Source organism: Gamsiella multidivaricata, assembly GCF_025024155.1.
Source record: "Gamsiella multidivaricata strain RSA 2152 chromosome Unknown BC939scaffold_76, whole genome shotgun sequence".
NCBI classification, from domain to species: Eukaryota; Fungi; Mortierellomycota; class Mortierellomycetes; order Mortierellales; family Mortierellaceae; genus Gamsiella; species Gamsiella multidivaricata.
In genome coordinates this window covers 79,091-94,666 of record NW_026251784.1, presented here as the reverse complement: position 1 = coordinate 94,666, position 15,576 = coordinate 79,091, and the positions used below count along the sequence as shown (strand labels likewise).

The 15,576-nt window shown below is 49.0% G+C and overlaps 5 protein-coding genes across 5 annotated transcripts; 3 read left to right on the top strand and 2 right to left on the bottom strand.

The window, feature by feature from the left end:
* Positions 1–378: 378 nt before the first annotated feature.
* Positions 379–1,813, top strand: BC939DRAFT_480443 (uncharacterized protein; the record flags this gene model as incomplete). The annotated part of the gene is made up of 5 exons (XM_051558942.1): positions 379–631; positions 733–825; positions 923–1,170; positions 1,263–1,350; positions 1,425–1,813. The coding sequence occupies 5 exons, from the start codon at positions 379–381 to the stop codon at positions 1,811–1,813; spliced, it is 1,071 nt and encodes a 356-aa protein (XP_051408353.1).
* Positions 1,814–1,995: 182 nt separating this feature from the next.
* Positions 1,996–3,125, top strand: BC939DRAFT_463338 (RNA polymerase II subunit A C-terminal domain phosphatase SSU72). The gene is made up of 4 exons (XM_051557214.1): positions 1,996–2,114; positions 2,244–2,387; positions 2,561–2,700; positions 2,803–3,125. The coding sequence occupies exons 1-4, from the start codon at positions 2,047–2,049 to the stop codon at positions 3,024–3,026; spliced, it is 576 nt and encodes a 191-aa protein (XP_051408352.1). The 5' UTR covers positions 1,996–2,046; the 3' UTR covers positions 3,027–3,125.
* Positions 3,126–7,342: 4,217 nt separating this feature from the next.
* BC939DRAFT_401594 (mitochondrial distribution and morphology protein family 31/32) lies at positions 7,343–9,480 on the bottom strand (the record flags this gene model as incomplete). The annotated part of the gene is made up of 5 exons (XM_051552619.1): positions 7,343–7,576; positions 7,673–7,888; positions 8,141–8,700; positions 8,798–9,172; positions 9,336–9,480. The coding sequence occupies 5 exons, from the start codon at positions 9,478–9,480 to the stop codon at positions 7,343–7,345; spliced, it is 1,530 nt and encodes a 509-aa protein (XP_051408351.1).
* A 1,301-nt stretch (positions 9,481–10,781) lies between these two features.
* BC939DRAFT_463327 (Golgi transport complex subunit 5-domain-containing protein) lies at positions 10,782–13,046 on the top strand. Its single transcript, XM_051557213.1, has 8 exons — positions 10,782–10,977; positions 11,082–11,233; positions 11,358–11,661; positions 11,757–12,041; positions 12,153–12,298; positions 12,378–12,537; positions 12,649–12,769; positions 12,867–13,046. The coding sequence occupies exons 1-8, from the start codon at positions 10,935–10,937 to the stop codon at positions 12,952–12,954; spliced, it is 1,299 nt and encodes a 432-aa protein (XP_051408350.1). The 5' UTR covers positions 10,782–10,934; the 3' UTR covers positions 12,955–13,046.
* Positions 13,047–14,790, bottom strand: BC939DRAFT_463325 (fatty acid elongase). Its single transcript, XM_051557212.1, has 2 exons — positions 14,191–14,790; positions 13,047–13,708 (listed from the first exon to the last, which is right to left on the bottom strand). Exons 1-2 carry the CDS (start codon positions 14,506–14,508, stop codon positions 13,199–13,201), a joined length of 828 nt encoding a protein of 275 aa, XP_051408349.1. The 5' UTR covers positions 14,509–14,790; the 3' UTR covers positions 13,047–13,198.
* Between the last annotated feature and the right edge of the window lie 786 nt (positions 14,791–15,576).

The window sequence follows — 15,576 nt, the reverse complement described above, 5'->3', positions numbered from 1 at the left end:
AAAAAGGGCACCTATTTAGGAGCGCTTTGACCAGTCACGACGCACACAGGCTGGGGAGAGAGAGAGACATGAAGCAGTTGAAGCGCGGAAGATGAGCCCGCGGGCTGTAGATGCATCATCCAGTGTGTCAGAAACGCGGTTTGACACGCTTCCAGACTGGCCAGCTCATACAGCGCTTCAATAATAGTTGGTACGACGCGCTCGTACGCGCCTGATATAGATGGTTTAAATTATTGATCAGCAATTTAATCAAACTTTACGTTTCAGACCCAATTGCCTATTATTGCGCCAGGATACTCCTCATCCTTCTTTTTTCTGCAATCCTCTTTCGTCCTCCACCCATTCCCACATTCAGCAGCGGACATAACCACCACCACCATGGTCCACCGTGAAAGCATCGACTTTGCCCTGCATATGCTCAATGCCACTGTCTTTCATCTGTCCTTCCCATTCTTTCTGATCCCCTGCATCAAGCTGTACGGTGCCTCGAACGAAAGTCTTGCCTTTATCCTGGCAGCCGCGTATGGAGCGCTGTTGTTCTTTGTCAAGATCGCATTTTGGGCGCATGAACGGAGCCAGAGAACGGGAGAAAAAGCCGACTGGGAAGACGAGGTCGTTCTGATTACTGGAGGTACAATCCACTGTCCTGCTATCTTCGGCACCATAGGTCCATTTGAATGGAATCTCAGGTCTAATGTCTCGCTGATTCTTCGGCAACTGCAAAACAATTAGGTGCTAGTGGAATTGGGTTGCTCCTCGCCGAGTCACTGGCCATTCGACGCATCACTGTCGTCGCTCTCGACATCCAGCCTGTGAAAACCGCCTGTAAGGATCCTGAATGCTAGTCAATACTGCGCACAACCGCCATTGATCTTTACTATCTAACCATCGCGCGTTATACCCTGATGTTGAAAACCGATAGTGGATATTGACAGTTACATCTGCGATGTCTCCAGCCCCGAGGATATTGCACGCGTTGCCAAGGAGATCCGTGAAGATGTGGGCGAGCCTACTATCTTGATCAACAACGCTGCCATTGTCAATGGCCAATCGATTCTAGACCTCTCCGCAGAGGATATCAAACGAACGATGAATGTCAACTTTTTGGGACAGGCCTACATGATTAAGGAGTTTTTACCAGACATGATCAAGAACAACCATGGACATGTCGTAAGGAGCCGTCTTTTATCTCACATGCAGCATAATGTTGCGTATCAAAAAAAATACTCGATCGCTTGACATTTTATCATCTCCGATCATAGGTCACAATTTCGTCCGCCATGGGTATCATGTCCGCTCCAAGGATTGGTAACGACCAGTTGCGGCTATCGACTATTGCCAAGGCACCGAGTATTTTATTCCAGTACCTTGTCCTAACCTCAATAATATTTACCTCCCATACCAATTCCTTCCTGATATATTAGCGGACTATGCTGCCTCCAAGGCCGCTGTTAAGGCCTTCCACGAGACTCTCGAAACCGAGATCAAGTACCTGTATAAGGCTCCCGGTGTGAAGACCACGTTGGTCTGCTGCGGCAGAATTGCAACGGGAATGTTCCAGGGCGTTCAGGAGCGGCTCCCCTTCTTTACTCCGATCCTTGAACCCCTCGAGGTGGTGCGTAAGATCGTAGCATCGATAGAACAGCGACGTGGGCGCAACCAAATCATGTTGCCATTCTATGTCAACTTTGTCCCGCTCGTCTCGATCTTGCCAGGATGGTTTCAGGACCTGGCAAGGACTATCAGCGGCGCTGACAGGGCCATGGAGACGTTTGTCGGCAATAAGAACGATGTAAAGAAGAAGGACATTTAAGCATAAGCATCAATACCATTCATATCGGAAATAAAAAAAAAAAAGCGATTTTTATGTTCAAAAGCCCAAGCGCTCCGTAGTACGGTAGAGTGCGCGGTCGCGTTGACCAATAGGGCGACCGCTTCTTTCGTGAGACGGCTGCTTGTGACCAGAGCAGTCTGTTTGCACAAAGCAATGCAGCCCTTCATTGTTCTTGTTCAACCTCATTCGATACCACAAACATAGATCTCGCCATGGTTCGCTTTGCTGTCATCTGCGCCTCGAACCAGAACCGCAGCATGGAGGCGCACAACGTCCTGCTGTAAAATGAATCTTTATTTGGATCATGCTGATGCGTTGGTCGGTTTCCGTTAGCGAGCGCGACTTCGGCTTGTTACAACTCATGCCATTAACTCGCTCTCTTATGTTCGTTGTTTCGGATACTGAATAGGAAAAACGGTTTCACGGTATCATCATACGGCATAGGAACCAGGGTCCGTTTGCCAGGACCGACCATTGACAAACCCAACATTTACAACTTTGGGACACCCTACAATGATGTCTATCAGGAACTCAAGGGCAAGGACACGCAATTGTAAGGAAGAGCTGAACTGGAAAAGAGACCGAGGGCTTTGAAACATAGCATTGCGGAAAGGACAATTCAATTGTATAACATTCCAGCGATGTAAATCGTCATTTTGCCCAAGAGTGAGGGTCTAACTGGAGGGATCGTTCGACGTACCTGTGTGCGGACCAAATTTCAAATAGATACCAATCAAATGGATTGCTGCTTATGCTGGACAGGAATCGTAAGATTAAGAACTCACCGGAACGGTTCCAGGAGAGCAGAGAGGAGTTTGATGTCATCATCACCTGTGAAGAACGCTGCTTCGACGCCGTATGTGAAGGTAATCAGCAACTGGGCACCATTGCTTGTTCAGTCCATTACAGAGGAAGGATTTTTTGCTAACCCCATCTTCCGCTGGAAACCTTGATAAACAACCGAGCAGATCTCATTCAGCGAGGCGAATCGCACAATAATCCGGTGCATGTGATCAACGTCGAGATCAAGGATAATTACGAGGAGGCCATGGTCGGTGGACGGATGATTCTAAATCTCGCCAAGGATATCGAGCAAAGCAAGGATTTTGATCATGAGGTTCAGCCGATCCTGGATAGGTTCCAGCAGCGCTATCCGAGTACATCCGTCCTGCATTCCGTCTCATTCTTCTGATGCACTCGTCTTTTTCTACCCTGTACATTTCTTTTCTTCTAAAATTAATAAAGCTCATCAGATATCACAGCGAACAAGAGTTGATGGGTGTTATTAGATATACAGCTTTGAACCAATGGCTTTATAATCTTGTATACATTGCTGTTATTCTAGTTTCTGGTCTAGATAGATAAAGAGTTCGGTTACTTTTATACGCGCGAGCGGGGAAAGGGAGAGTCATCAGGAATGAATTACGGAGGTTGAGATGATAATGAAAATGGCAATGAAGATGGGAAAGGTGGAAGAAGGTGAAAGGAAGAAGAAAAAGATCGCATTTAAGCGATCTTGACGGTGCCAAGGTCAAAGATCTCAAAATCCCCGGGGTAGTTGCCCTTAGTGAGCTTCTTCTGAGAGGCAACAACGATATCGTAGCTGCCGGCAGCAAGTGTGGTAGGGGCCAAGGTTGCGTTCTCGGCAGCGAGGACCTGTCCCTCCCAAGTGTACTGGGCAAAGACCAACTGACCGGTGGTGCTATCAACGTTCGTCATTCTGCCGGTGGCGCCAAAGGCAGCGCCGCCATCCGTGGAGGTCAAAAATCCGACAAACTTCTTGTTCGAATCAAAGATGCGGATGGTGGCATCGGGAGAGTGCGAACCAAAGCGGGACAAGACAACGGGCTTGTTGTCCTTCAAGTCGAAGGTGAAGCCCTTGGGGACATCGTTCAATTGGCCGGTCGAGTTGACCATCTGCAACGCGGGGAAGCCGAGGCTGGTATCCTGGATTGGCACGTTGCGGATATCGCCCTTGACACCAGTGTAGGGAATATGGACAGCAACACCACCCTTGGTGCGAGGAGTAGCAACGACGAAACCAGAGTACAGGGGCCAGTCAGCAGCCTTACCATTCTTAGGCTCTGTGAACTTCAGGGTGACCTTGGCAGACTGGCCAGGTTTGATCTTAATGGTGCTTTGGGAGAACTTGACGGTGGCATAGTCGACCTCAATGATGGGAGTACCGAGTGGGAAGGAGTTGTTGGCGTTGTACGAGTTCAAGGCATCAGCGGGGACGTGCGTGAGAGTGTAGGTCTCAGTGTGCTTGCCGGTATTCTTGATCTGGATCTTGACCTGCTTCTGGAAGTTGACAGTATCGAGGAGATCAATGTGGTCGGGGCTGATCTCGGCCGAGGTTAGGACAGCGTTGAGGACATTGATCAAACCAGCACCTTGCTTAGCAGCAGAGGTAAAGGTCTTGGATTTGTAGTTCTTGGAGATCGTGGCTGTGTTCTTGAAGACCTGGCGAATAACATCACCATGGGGCTTGGCCTTCTTGGCCTGCATGTACAAAGCATGGGAACCTGCAATGTAGGGGGTGGCCATGGAGGTACCAGAGAGAACAGCATAACCGCCCTTGGCAAGAGGGTAGGTTGAGAGGATGTTGCCACCAGGGGCGGCAATATCGGGCTTGGAGCGGAGATCACCATCCAACCCGAAGGAAGAGAAGGAAGAGGGTGCTCCCGAGTTGTCAATGGAGAAGGGTCCCTGGACATTGGACCAGGTTACAACCGACTTGGGGTTGGCCTTCCAGGTAGCGAGCAGCTGGACACCAGCATCAAACTCGATCGACGCCATGGGCAAGTTGGGGACACCTCCCAAAGAGTCGATGCCAGCATCGCTAGACTGGATGATCATACCAGCAGCGCCGTTGTTAACAGCCAGAGCACCACGTCCACCAGATTTGCAGCGGGTGACATCGCCAAGAACCAAGACGGTCTTGCCCTTGACATCGACACCGTTGTAGAGGGACTGGTCGCATCCGTCGCTCAATGTACCGTTGGAGAGCAAGGGAACGATAGTGGCAGAGGCGGGCAGATTAATGGTCTTGCCATAGGCGTCAGAGAAGTTGTAGGGGAACTTCTTGCCGCCATAAGTGAGATAGTAAAACCAAACGAACTGATTGTCGAACGACGCGACCGAGGTAGCGTGGTCACCAAGACCAGTGTCGGACACCATCCAGACACCATCAGAACCATCGTTACCAGCAGCACCGGCCAAAGCCATGCCGCGGACGATCAATTTCTCAGCAAGTACAGATGTAGGGTTGGTCTTGTAGGAGGAGCCGCCACCGAGAGACATGTTGATGACCTAAATGTTCAAGAATAGCGTATTGATCAAAGTGGATGAGTGGCCATTCTTCATTTCCTCATCCCACATGTCTGTGTGATTGTAATTAATAGCTCGATCACTTACATCCATGCCGTCGTTGAAGGCCAGCTCCATGGCAGCAAGAATAACATCCTCACCAGCTTGGCCCTCGCATCCAAAGATACGGTAGGCACCGAGAGTAACCTCAGGGGCGACACCGACGAAGGGCTGTGGGGGTTTAGGCGAGGTCTTGATGTTCAGAGCATTTCCACCAATGATACCGGCGACGTGAGAACCGTGTCCAAAGCAGTCCATGGGATCACTGTCAGGTTTAGGAGTGTTGGATCCAGTGTAGTCATCACCGACAAAGTCCCAACCATACTTGACACGGCAGTTCTTGCCATTGCGAGCGAAGCATCCAGCATCAGCACCGGCGGCAGCGAAGGCAGGATGCTTGTAGTCGATACCTGTATCGATGACACCAATCTTGACGCCCTTTCCAGTCAAACTGTATTTGCTATGCAAGACATCGACACCAGTCATGCGGTGATCCGAGGTCGCAGAGGCATCATCGGGCTTCGTCTTAGACTTCTCGACCTTGGGCATGTCGTAGAGTGAGATATGCCAGACATTCTTGACTCCAGGGATCATGGAGAGAGCGCGGCCATCATGCTGGGAATCGACAGTGATGGCGGCTCCGTTGAAGACGTTGTACTCGTTGCGGACCTTGTAGTTGACATTGTGGGACTTGAGGGCGTCATGAGCATCCGAGTGCTTAACACCATCGTGGTATTCGATAATGAAGCCGTTGTTGATGATGTTGGTCTTGCCAGGCTTGAGAGAGTGGAACTTGCCGGCGGAGACGAGGGTAGCCGCGGCAAGGGCGGAGAGGATGGCGGTGATCTTCATAATGAGAGGTAAAGACTAGTGTCTGTAGAAGACTGTGAGGGGTTGAAGTCGAGAGGTGGAGGGAGGGGAAGGAGGAAGGGGCGAGAAGGCGGGAATTGGATTAGGGTAGGTGTGCGGTGCGAAGAGTCCTGAATGGCTAAAGAAAAAGAGAAATGGTGGGGTACATACGAGTATTTATAATCTGCAGGCGTGTTGGCACCGATGTGCGTTGGTTCTCACGCGATTGCAGCCATGGGACGCCATAGGGCGCCGTGAACACGCACCCGAGAGGGTGAAAGATTATGAGAGCAGAAGTATTAGCAAATGAAGGGATGAGAGGGTGCCGATAGAACAAGGCTACAGGGAAAGTGAGATGGCCACTCTGGTGTAGTCTATGTTGAGTAAGCGAGTATAGTCTAAGCGCATTCAGTGTTAACATTTCTATGAGTGGTTTGTTTGTTTGCTTCCGGATAAATATAAGTTTGCCAATCGAGAAGATTGGGCAGGATGAGGCGAGCTGGACAGCGCTGCATGCCAGTTTTGTCCATTTCTTCATTCCAGGTGCCACAAAATTACCATCGTCGCCATTTCAGGGAAAGGCTTGATGAGAGCACAATAAAAATGTACTCCTGAGAAAAAAAAAAAATAGTGAGCTCTCTTTGGGACATGAGGTAAAGGAACAGCAGAAGACATGTGGACCTAAAATTGCAGTCTGCCCAATGATAGCGCTGAATTCATCTTGGGTTGTGAGCCGGCGATGGGAGCCGAAGCATCTAAGTAAGGGCTCTCGAGGCGAGGGATTAAGGCAACAATTCTCTGCGAAGGAGTACCGCACAAAACGAGTATATAACAACACTGACTCCATATTGCAGTTATCTGTACGCTATTTCTTAGAGTCGACACTGTATTTGCGCCCTTGAGATGAGTATGACAAGCGCAGCGACTGGTACGTATGCGCGCCCAGGTACGTTCCATTTGCCCTGAACAAGACTGAACTTAACCTTGTTTTTGGATCGAAGAATGCGATTGGCCCGTTTCATCTGTTTCTCAGGAACACATCTGGATTCTTATCGTCGCCACCTTTGTTCAGGGATAGATCTTGCGCAGGTGTCTTGCATGGTTTATTCTTCTTCATCCTCTTTACATTTTTTCAGCGCGGCAATGTACGGCAATGTCTATTTTCGGGTATGTATTGTACAATGTTGCTATTGAATGACAAATAAACAAGTAAAAAAAGGGCACTAACAATGCATGCAAAGAAATGATAAATGAAAGCTTGGTGGTGCCTAAGATGAGCCAGTGCTGGGTCTAGACAGTTTGAGCTCCAATGTAATGCCAGAAGCCTCGGTTGCCACGTGCATAGTCGTATACGCTGACAATATTTCTGGTCATCGACTGGAGGCCCCATAGACCAACACGTTTCAACTTTCGGTTCCTCTCCCTCTCGTCCGCAACAAGGCTGGCCCATGCCTTGCCGAGCTCAGTGGACAAGCTGTTCATAAGGTTCGAATCGTATACTGTCCACGATCCATTGAATTCGGACTATATATTGAACCAATGGTATTGCATATTAGAATGTTTAACACGGCTGATAAAACGAAAAAAAAAAAAAAAGCTGAAGCATGCTAATTGACTTACGAGATCCATTTCGAGACGGCAGCGGATAGGAATCTCTGTTCGATTGCTGTTCATGAACGCGACAATTGGACGAACTGCAGCATTCGAAAGATACGACATGCTTTCGGTCTGAAGAGGAACCGAAGCCTTGACGTTATTGAACCGGAACTCAAAATCCATCACAAGTGCGGGCTTCTTGGACTTCAACCTCATGGGAACAAGTTTGGTCATGTGCCTCTCGTGTTGTTGGCGTTGTTGCTCCGTCAAATGTTGCTGGTTCTGTTCCTGCTGTTGCTGGTATTGCCTCAATTGCTGCTCAATCAGCTGCTGTTTTTGAAGATACTGATGACTGTTAGCCTGGTACACGTGATGGTGCTCCTCTTCAGCATTCTGTCCCTGCCCGTGCCGCTGTGAATTTCGCCGTTGCTCCTCTTCTTCTTCCATCATCTTTTGATGCAATGCAGCCGCGGCCCTGTTGGGGTACATGACAATCTCCTTGCTACCAATTGCACCAGTTCCAAAGACCAGAGGCAATGGCGCGAAGTCAACCACCTCGTCAATCTTGTCCACAATATCGTTCACCAGTTTGCGAAGCACATCCTCCCGCGGTTCGTTCGGTATCCTAACGTCGCATGTGATGTCGACCGTCCCAGAATAGATCCAGCCAAAAGGCCCCTCCACTCCCGCGTTCAAATGGTCAATCTTAACGTCGTCAATCTTGAAGCGCGTGGTACGCTTCCATTTTATGTCCGTCTGGCTGTCTGTGCTCTCCCGCTGTGCAGTGTAGCAGCTGAAGAGACAGCCATCAAACATGCCGACCATCGATTCCGCGCACAGCATGTCATAGAAGAGCCATTGCTTGCGGAAGCAAGGGAACTGGGCTGAGAAGATGGAGACTGTGTAAGGCCTGAAATCATCGGGTTGGAGTACTGTCACAAGCATATCCTCCAGTTGCAGTGAGTCAAGCTCAAAGTCGCCAGTGACGTGCTTTCTTCTGGCCTCCTCTGGAATGTACTCGACATCAGGATCCCACCATACATGTGTTCGGTCTAATGAAATCAAGAGGAAATAAACATGTTTAGACATGCGTACAAACAGTGTATTTGTATCTCTTTTAGCCATAAATACACAAAAGAATTATCTTACCAATGACTCCGCGAACACCCTTGATGGAAGCGTCTTCAATGAGGCCCTTACCATCGAGCCACCGCTTGGCTGATAGCGTGACGTCAATCTGGTCGATGGTCAGATCAAACATTGTAAAGTTGGTGTCGACTTCTTCTTCCGTTGCAACACCGTGCTCGCTTCCATCGTGATCATGTTCGTGTCCATGACCTGAATGGTCCTCGCCCTTATGGCTCAAGAGGTGATTCTGAGATGGTTCCTCTACACGCTTGGACATGACGACGTTTCTGAGAGTGATGCGGCCGTCCTTCCAATTAGGCACAATAGCTGCCTCGAACTTGACCTTCACTCCTGTTGATGCGGTAAGATAATCGCTAATCTTGGATGCCACAAACCCTAAAACAACAAAATTTTTGGTCAGTGAATGAACACACAGACCACCCAAAACAGCCAGAAGTGACGTGCATTTTTCTCTAACTGCATATCCCCTGAAATGAAAATGACAGAAGCATGATGCATAAAATAAACATTGAACCCAAGAATCATACCCACAACATACCTTGGAATTGCAGGCTGTTGGCAGTCGTGAGTACCAAACTAAAGAATGTCGTGGTTCCCAATAAAACAAAGGCCACGTTCGCTAGGAACGCCCAAGAGAACATCGCGATAAAGTCGTCTACACGCCATGGACGGATCTGACGCATCAGGAGCAGCTTAAATCGGATCTTGAGTCGAGCCAGAAAATTCGGTGCTGCCGACAGGAGCCTCGCCCGGTCTACCCTGTCCAAAGGACCAATTGGGGGTGTCCATTTCACCAAGGCATTTTGGGGTGACGACGACGGTGATGAGCGAGGGTGTTGGCTACTTGCCTGTGTTGCGAAAGATCGTTTTGATCCGTTGTGAGCGTACGGACTGATGGACGAGGGTACCAGCTTGGTCCGGACATATGCGACAGGGTTTACTGCTTTGACCCGTGTCCACTCCAGCGATCTAGTCTGTGCTGATGAGGTTCGATACAGTCGAGCGTGGTGAGATGCTGACGATAATGAGTGATTGGCGTGAACTGAATGCTGCAAGGAATCGTGGAAGAGGTTTTGTTGACTAGGCTGAGTGAATCTTCGATGGCCTGGCTCCTGTAGGCGTGTCCTGGGCTGAGGTCTGGACAAAATTTGCGCCGTGCCCTTGACCATCCGTTCGCTCAAATGGTCCATCATCTCGTGTACGCCTCTTGCCCTGGGTGTAGCGCCCGCAAATGAGGACGGGTTCAGATTAGCGCCTGATCGTTGCATGATCACTTGCTGTGTTGTTTGGTTGACTGCCACCGCGGCCTCTCCTCCGTAGATGCCTCCATTATTATAAACCCACAGACCTGGTGCTAGTCTGCAGAGGAGCTGCTTTTTGGTTGGTCGATTATATCCTGCAATTGATGAGAAGAGTCGATGATATTTACTGTAGAGAGGAATGAACGTACAAATCAAGTCAGCCTCAAGTCTTTTACTACACATAGTGATAATGACGAGATAATTATTAGCGACAGTATCATTTTTACTCATGAGGTTGTATGTCGTTCTTGTTAAGCAAGATAGACCTTGTTCGCTGGACAGAGACGGCATGGTTGCGCGCAAGGGTCCTGCCCAAGATTAGTGGGCGCATGGGACCCCGCTGTGCCAGACAGCTTGCCTGCATGGTAGTCGAGGCTAATAACACGACTTTGGCTGAGACGGAGGGGAGGTGTTGAGCAAAAGTGGAATCGGTATATGAATGTTCGTTGACCTAGATCAGTTCGTTGAACCAGATCAGTTCGTAACGACACAAGAGGAGCGAATCGTTATTGAAAGAGCGGTCCCACGTAACTCTTTCTTTTGGTCAAGGTTGATCTGGAATGAAGAACGGGAGAAGAGAGGATCGAATAGGAAAGTCGAATCGGGACGGAGCAGTGCGAGCAGGAATCCTGAACGGCCTCTCTTAAAAAGGGAACACCCCTTCCACTCCTTCCTTGGGCAGTGTGGCTTTGGGGCATCCAGTCACGTCCACTCCTGGAAAGGTCGCGCGGTCCCTTCATCTCGACACCCATTCATGCCCAGCTGCTTGACCACCTTTTGAACAGGACACCAGGACACCAGGGCCATCTACAAAAGGGCGGCGAGAAACAGGACCGATGACCATGGCGACAGCAATCCCTGAACTCGACTCTTATACCGGTACCTGTCTCTTTACATTCATTTCCTCATCAGGGTCTTGACGGCACAGCTCACAGGACACCAGCACGTACTAACATTCTCCGACGCTTATCATGTCTATGCAGACTATGACTCCTTCTTGGTCGACCAATTTGATCCCAATACCCATGCGAACTCAATCATCCATCAGTCCGCCAAAGGAGAGCTCGATATCGCCACATCGCTCTCTAGTCTTTCGTTCAGCATCGACAGTCTCAACAAGCAGCTTCATGATCAGGTAACGTACCACCTTTCTGTCAGTCGGTACTATTATCCTAAAGAACCACACAGAAATGAGCAATTGATTGCAATAGCGCAATGGACCTCATTCTCGCTCGCAAATCGTTTTGAACAATGGATAGGTGACGACACATTACAATGACCTACTCAGCCAAGCAGCAGGAATCCGGGAACTCGAGACCGTTCTCGAGACCGTCAAACTTGGACTGAGGACGCTCACCGCTTTCATGGACCGACTATCTTTCAAAATCAAAACGCCATTTGAACAAATACAAACATATACTATTCAACTGGAGCGCTTGCAAGTGACCTCGGAGGTATTGCGGAGGGTATTAAGATTCTTATACCTAAGCAAGCGGCTGGAGATGCAGATGCCAGGAGGTGATTTAGAACTCACAAAGGCGGCGCTGACACTGAGCGAAGTCGGTACGTGTCTCCTTGTAGACGATCGTGTGGATAGTGCGCGCATTACCAACCACTACCAAACACTAAAGCCATAGCATAAAATTTGCTATGCATAGATGCACTGTTACAGGAATCAGATTTGGAGGGCATCCACGTCGTGGACAATGAGATCAAGAACTTGGAAACTGTCAGAGGAAGGATTGTCGATTCTGCAGACCGCATGCTTCAGGAGGGCATGGACGCACAAAACCAAGCCCAAGTTGGATCGGCCCTCCAGGTGTTTTATTCACTCAAGAGACTAGACCTCAAGATCGTGGCCATGACCTCTTTATTATCCAATCGACTGCACTCGCAGATCAAGCAGGCGGTCGATATCCAGTCCTTACAGAAGGAAGCCAAAGGTACAGGAATTGCTGTGGGAAGGCATCCTTGATGGTCCAAGTATATGTGTGAGTCGCCATCTCATTGTACACTTACTAATGCTACTTTTTGTTTAATCCAATTGGAGTCAGGAATGAGCAATACTACAGGGTTTGTGGGAGGGGGCGTTCGACGTAACAATGGAGAACCCAGTGTAGGAGCGGCAGCCTTGTGGACTTCAATCCTCTGGAAACGCATGGAGAAACTGATGGATGAAATGTATAATGGATGTATCAAGGTAAACCTGGCCTTTTATTGCTCTCATAGCCTTCGATCGGTTGGACAGGGATAGCATTGATCGACCTTTGCGAATTTAGATTTACTTGCTAGAACGAGTGCTTGCACGAAAGAGGGATCCGTTGACCCAGATTTCTTTCCTCGAGATTGCATCCAACAGCATGGATGGAAACATGGTTCACCGCTTCTGGCAGTCATTATCAGTGCATCTCGAGCAAGAACTCAAAGCTGCAGCCAGATGTAAGCCCTACGAGACAATGCAATGTGCTGTGCCAGCAAGAGCGCCGGTATACAGCAGTATGGGTGTAACACTAACGAACGCCTTTTTTTTTTTTTGTTATATTGCATTAGCATCACAATTTCTGCACCAGGCCTTCATTGACGGATTCCCACGGTTGCTCAATCTGCTGCATGAATTTTTTTCTCGCGTTTCGGTCCACAATGCCAGTTCAGTTTCTGAGGATGTTCAAAGGTATGTCATTCTTATTTTCTGCCGCTTGCCAGTATTCTTGTTGAATCATTTGCTGATAATACGTTTCTGCGTCGTGAACTTTTTCATGTGATAATAGTCCTGAAGTAGTCCTGATGCTGCGAGCCATCGCATCCTTTGAAAGTGCCTACAAGACAAAGACTGCCCAGAGAAGCAGCCATCGTTAACCTGTCAAGCCAACGGAACAAATAAACGATCGTAAAAGTGTACCAAGGCACTCATGTTGGCATCCAAGGTGCAGGAGCAAACAATGCGCGAATAGCAAGGATGTTGAGGATATTTATTGATACAAGTGATGTTGATGAGCGAAGAAACTAGGAAGGATATCATGTATGCCTGCATGCACTGTGGAGAATATGGGTTATGTATGTGAAGAGATGAACAGAGAGAAGAGGTATTCTGTAAGCCGCTCTACTGGGCCTTCTTCTGGGCAGCGATAGCGCTGCGCTTGGAGTAGGTCTTCTTGGCAAAGTCGACAAAGAGGTAGGTGAGAGGGAAGAGGTATCCGACATTGATCCAGACAGCCATCTGGGCACCGGGGGTGCGGATGCAGCCGGGAACAAAGAGATAGGAGATGGCGATGGTGGTACCGACGAGGAACTGGGTGATCTGCATGGAGGTGAGATACTTCTTGCCGGGGGGATGGAGGCCGATGGAGGTGCAGGCGTAGTAGCAGTACATGACAGTGTGGATGAAAGAGTTGAAGACGACGAAGATCCAGATGGGTGTGGCCTGGTAGTTAATGCCGGACCACATGGTGATCATGGCGCCGGCATGGTGATAGGTCTGGAGGAGGGAAGAGCGGCGGCCCTTGAGGATGATGATGATGGTGTCGATGACTTCGTAAAACTTGGAGAGGTAGAAGAGGTAGCCCCAGTAGCCGAGGCCGTTGTTCCACAGACTCTTGTCGGTGTCGCAGTACTAGATCAAAGAAATGCGTTCAAAGATAAGATAAAGTAACATTAGGATCGGCATTGGTTCGTTCCTTTGTCCCCAAAATAATGTGTTCCCTAACCACGTTTTGTTTGTTTGATGCTGTGTCCACTTTTCTAATCCCTTGGGGAAACAGAGCAAAAAAGAAAAAGGGTGCTGCTTTGTTTCCCGCTGATCTGAACTCTCTTGACTCGAACGGGCAAAGAATGAAGGACGCCAAGGCATTTCCCACCCTCGTGCTCTCCACTGTGTTCGAAACAGTCCAGGTTGGTTGTTCTTTCGTTCCTGAGTTCAGATTACTGTCGGGAACTCGCTCTTGGTCGCCATTCGCTTAAGCAAACAACTTCCACCCCACCCCATCCCCCCTCCCCACCAGGGTCTTGTTTTTAAAAAAATAAAAAACAAACAAAAATAAAACCCTCCTTTCCCTCGCTTCTTTGAAGACCTCATCAGTCTGAGGAGATACTTACAGCATCGTGCAACTTGTGGGTCCTAAAGTTGTTGACGACGGCAGGGAACATGTTGTAGAAAGTGATGGCCGAGTAGACGCAGAGGATCACGTTGTGGACAAAGACAAAGGCGGTCATGGCAGCACCAGACTCGGTCTTCTCGGTAGCCTTGGCGTTCGAGGACTTTGCGACGACACGAGAGACCTTGCCGACCTTGGGGTTGAAGAGGCTGACGCAGACAGTGTAGGTGGCAGCAATGGCAAGGGGCGTCTTCCAGTCCATGAAGAAGTCATAGTATTCGGGGAAGGGGACTCCGGCGGGCATTGGTCCTGACTCCATGTTAGCAGCTGTGGTGTTGGTGTGAAGGGAAGAAGAGGCTGCGATTGCTGTTTCAAGAGATGAGCGGGTATAAGAACGCAAGAAGAGAAGAGAGGAGAGGAGGAGAAGAAGAATCAGAAGAGGGAGTGGTGGAGAAGAAAGAATTGTTGGCAGATCGTATTCCCATTTATGAGGGACAACGAAAAGATACTTTTGGGTATGCTTTTGGAGGGTAGAAAAAAAATTAATAATAAGCCAGACATGTCAACGCCTTTTTGTTGTTGTTGGGACAAAAAAGATATGGTCCGAGCAGACCGAGAGTACTTTGAGTACTTTGAGTTAGGGCAAAGCGTATCGGCGGCCAGTTATTTCACGTTTGGGCGAAATACAGTACTCTCTATCAGGGATACACATATTGTCGCCCAGAGTGCCAGCGCCATACAAGGGCATCGTATCCCTCCCCATGGCCCCATGTTGCCTTCCTCCCCATCAGATATAGCAGGCATATATATACCACAGTTGCTGTTGCAGTCTCTTCTTCCCAAAATTACAATCCTTACACATCCATCCTCGGGTCAACGACAACCGACAGATCGCTGGCTAGCCTCGTCCCTCGGTTTCTTCTACTGTTCATCTGCCCCACCCGCCATGCACACTTTGAACTTGTCGACCGTAGCGTGGATCGTAGATTGTCCCAACTGATGATAGAATGCCACGGGCAAAAACCTCGCATGACTTAACACTTACCAATTACTTCCAATTGACACGAGATGGACGAACAGGCGCTGTCTCCGAGGTTCATTGTAAGCCATGAGCGCTCAGATACCTAGCAAAGCAATACACTCTTCAGATCCCCCCCAGCAACCATCGGTAATGAAGGACAGAGCCTTATCTCTTGTGTTTCTTATTTTCGGCAACACAAGATTTATTTTCATGTTTCTAAGCATGTAGACACGATGCAGGATCATTTTCGGCCCCAGGAACCAAATCAATGGCCACTCCGGAAACAGAGACTCTGCAGATAGCCTATTGGGTATGGTTTTTGGGTCGTCTAACCATCTTCCCCATAAGGAAAGGCTGTGTGGGTGT

Coding starts and splice junctions, on each gene's coding strand:
- BC939DRAFT_463338 (XM_051557214.1), top strand. CDS start 2,047: ATGGTTCGCTTTGCTGTCATCTGCGCCTCGAACCAGAACCGCAGCATG. Junction 2,388..2,560: donor AAGGGCAAGGACACGCAATT/GTAAGGAAGAGC, acceptor AATTTCAAATAG/ATACCAATCAAATGGATTGC. Junction 2,701..2,802: donor CTTCGACGCCGTATGTGAAG/GTAATCAGCAAC, acceptor ACAACCGAGCAG/ATCTCATTCAGCGAGGCGAA.
- BC939DRAFT_463327 (XM_051557213.1), top strand. CDS start 10,935: ATGACCATGGCGACAGCAATCCCTGAACTCGACTCTTATACCG. Junction 12,299..12,377: donor TGTATAATGGATGTATCAAG/GTAAACCTGGCC, acceptor TTGCGAATTTAG/ATTTACTTGCTAGAACGAGT. Junction 12,538..12,648: donor ACTCAAAGCTGCAGCCAGAT/GTAAGCCCTACG, acceptor ATATTGCATTAG/CATCACAATTTCTGCACCAG.
- BC939DRAFT_463325 (XM_051557212.1), bottom strand. CDS start 14,508: ATGGAGTCAGGACCAATGCCCGCCGGAGTCCCCTTCCCCGAATACTAT. Junction 13,709..14,190: donor CCCACAAGTTGCACGATGCT/GTAAGTATCTCC, acceptor TCTTTGATCTAG/TACTGCGACACCGACAAGAG.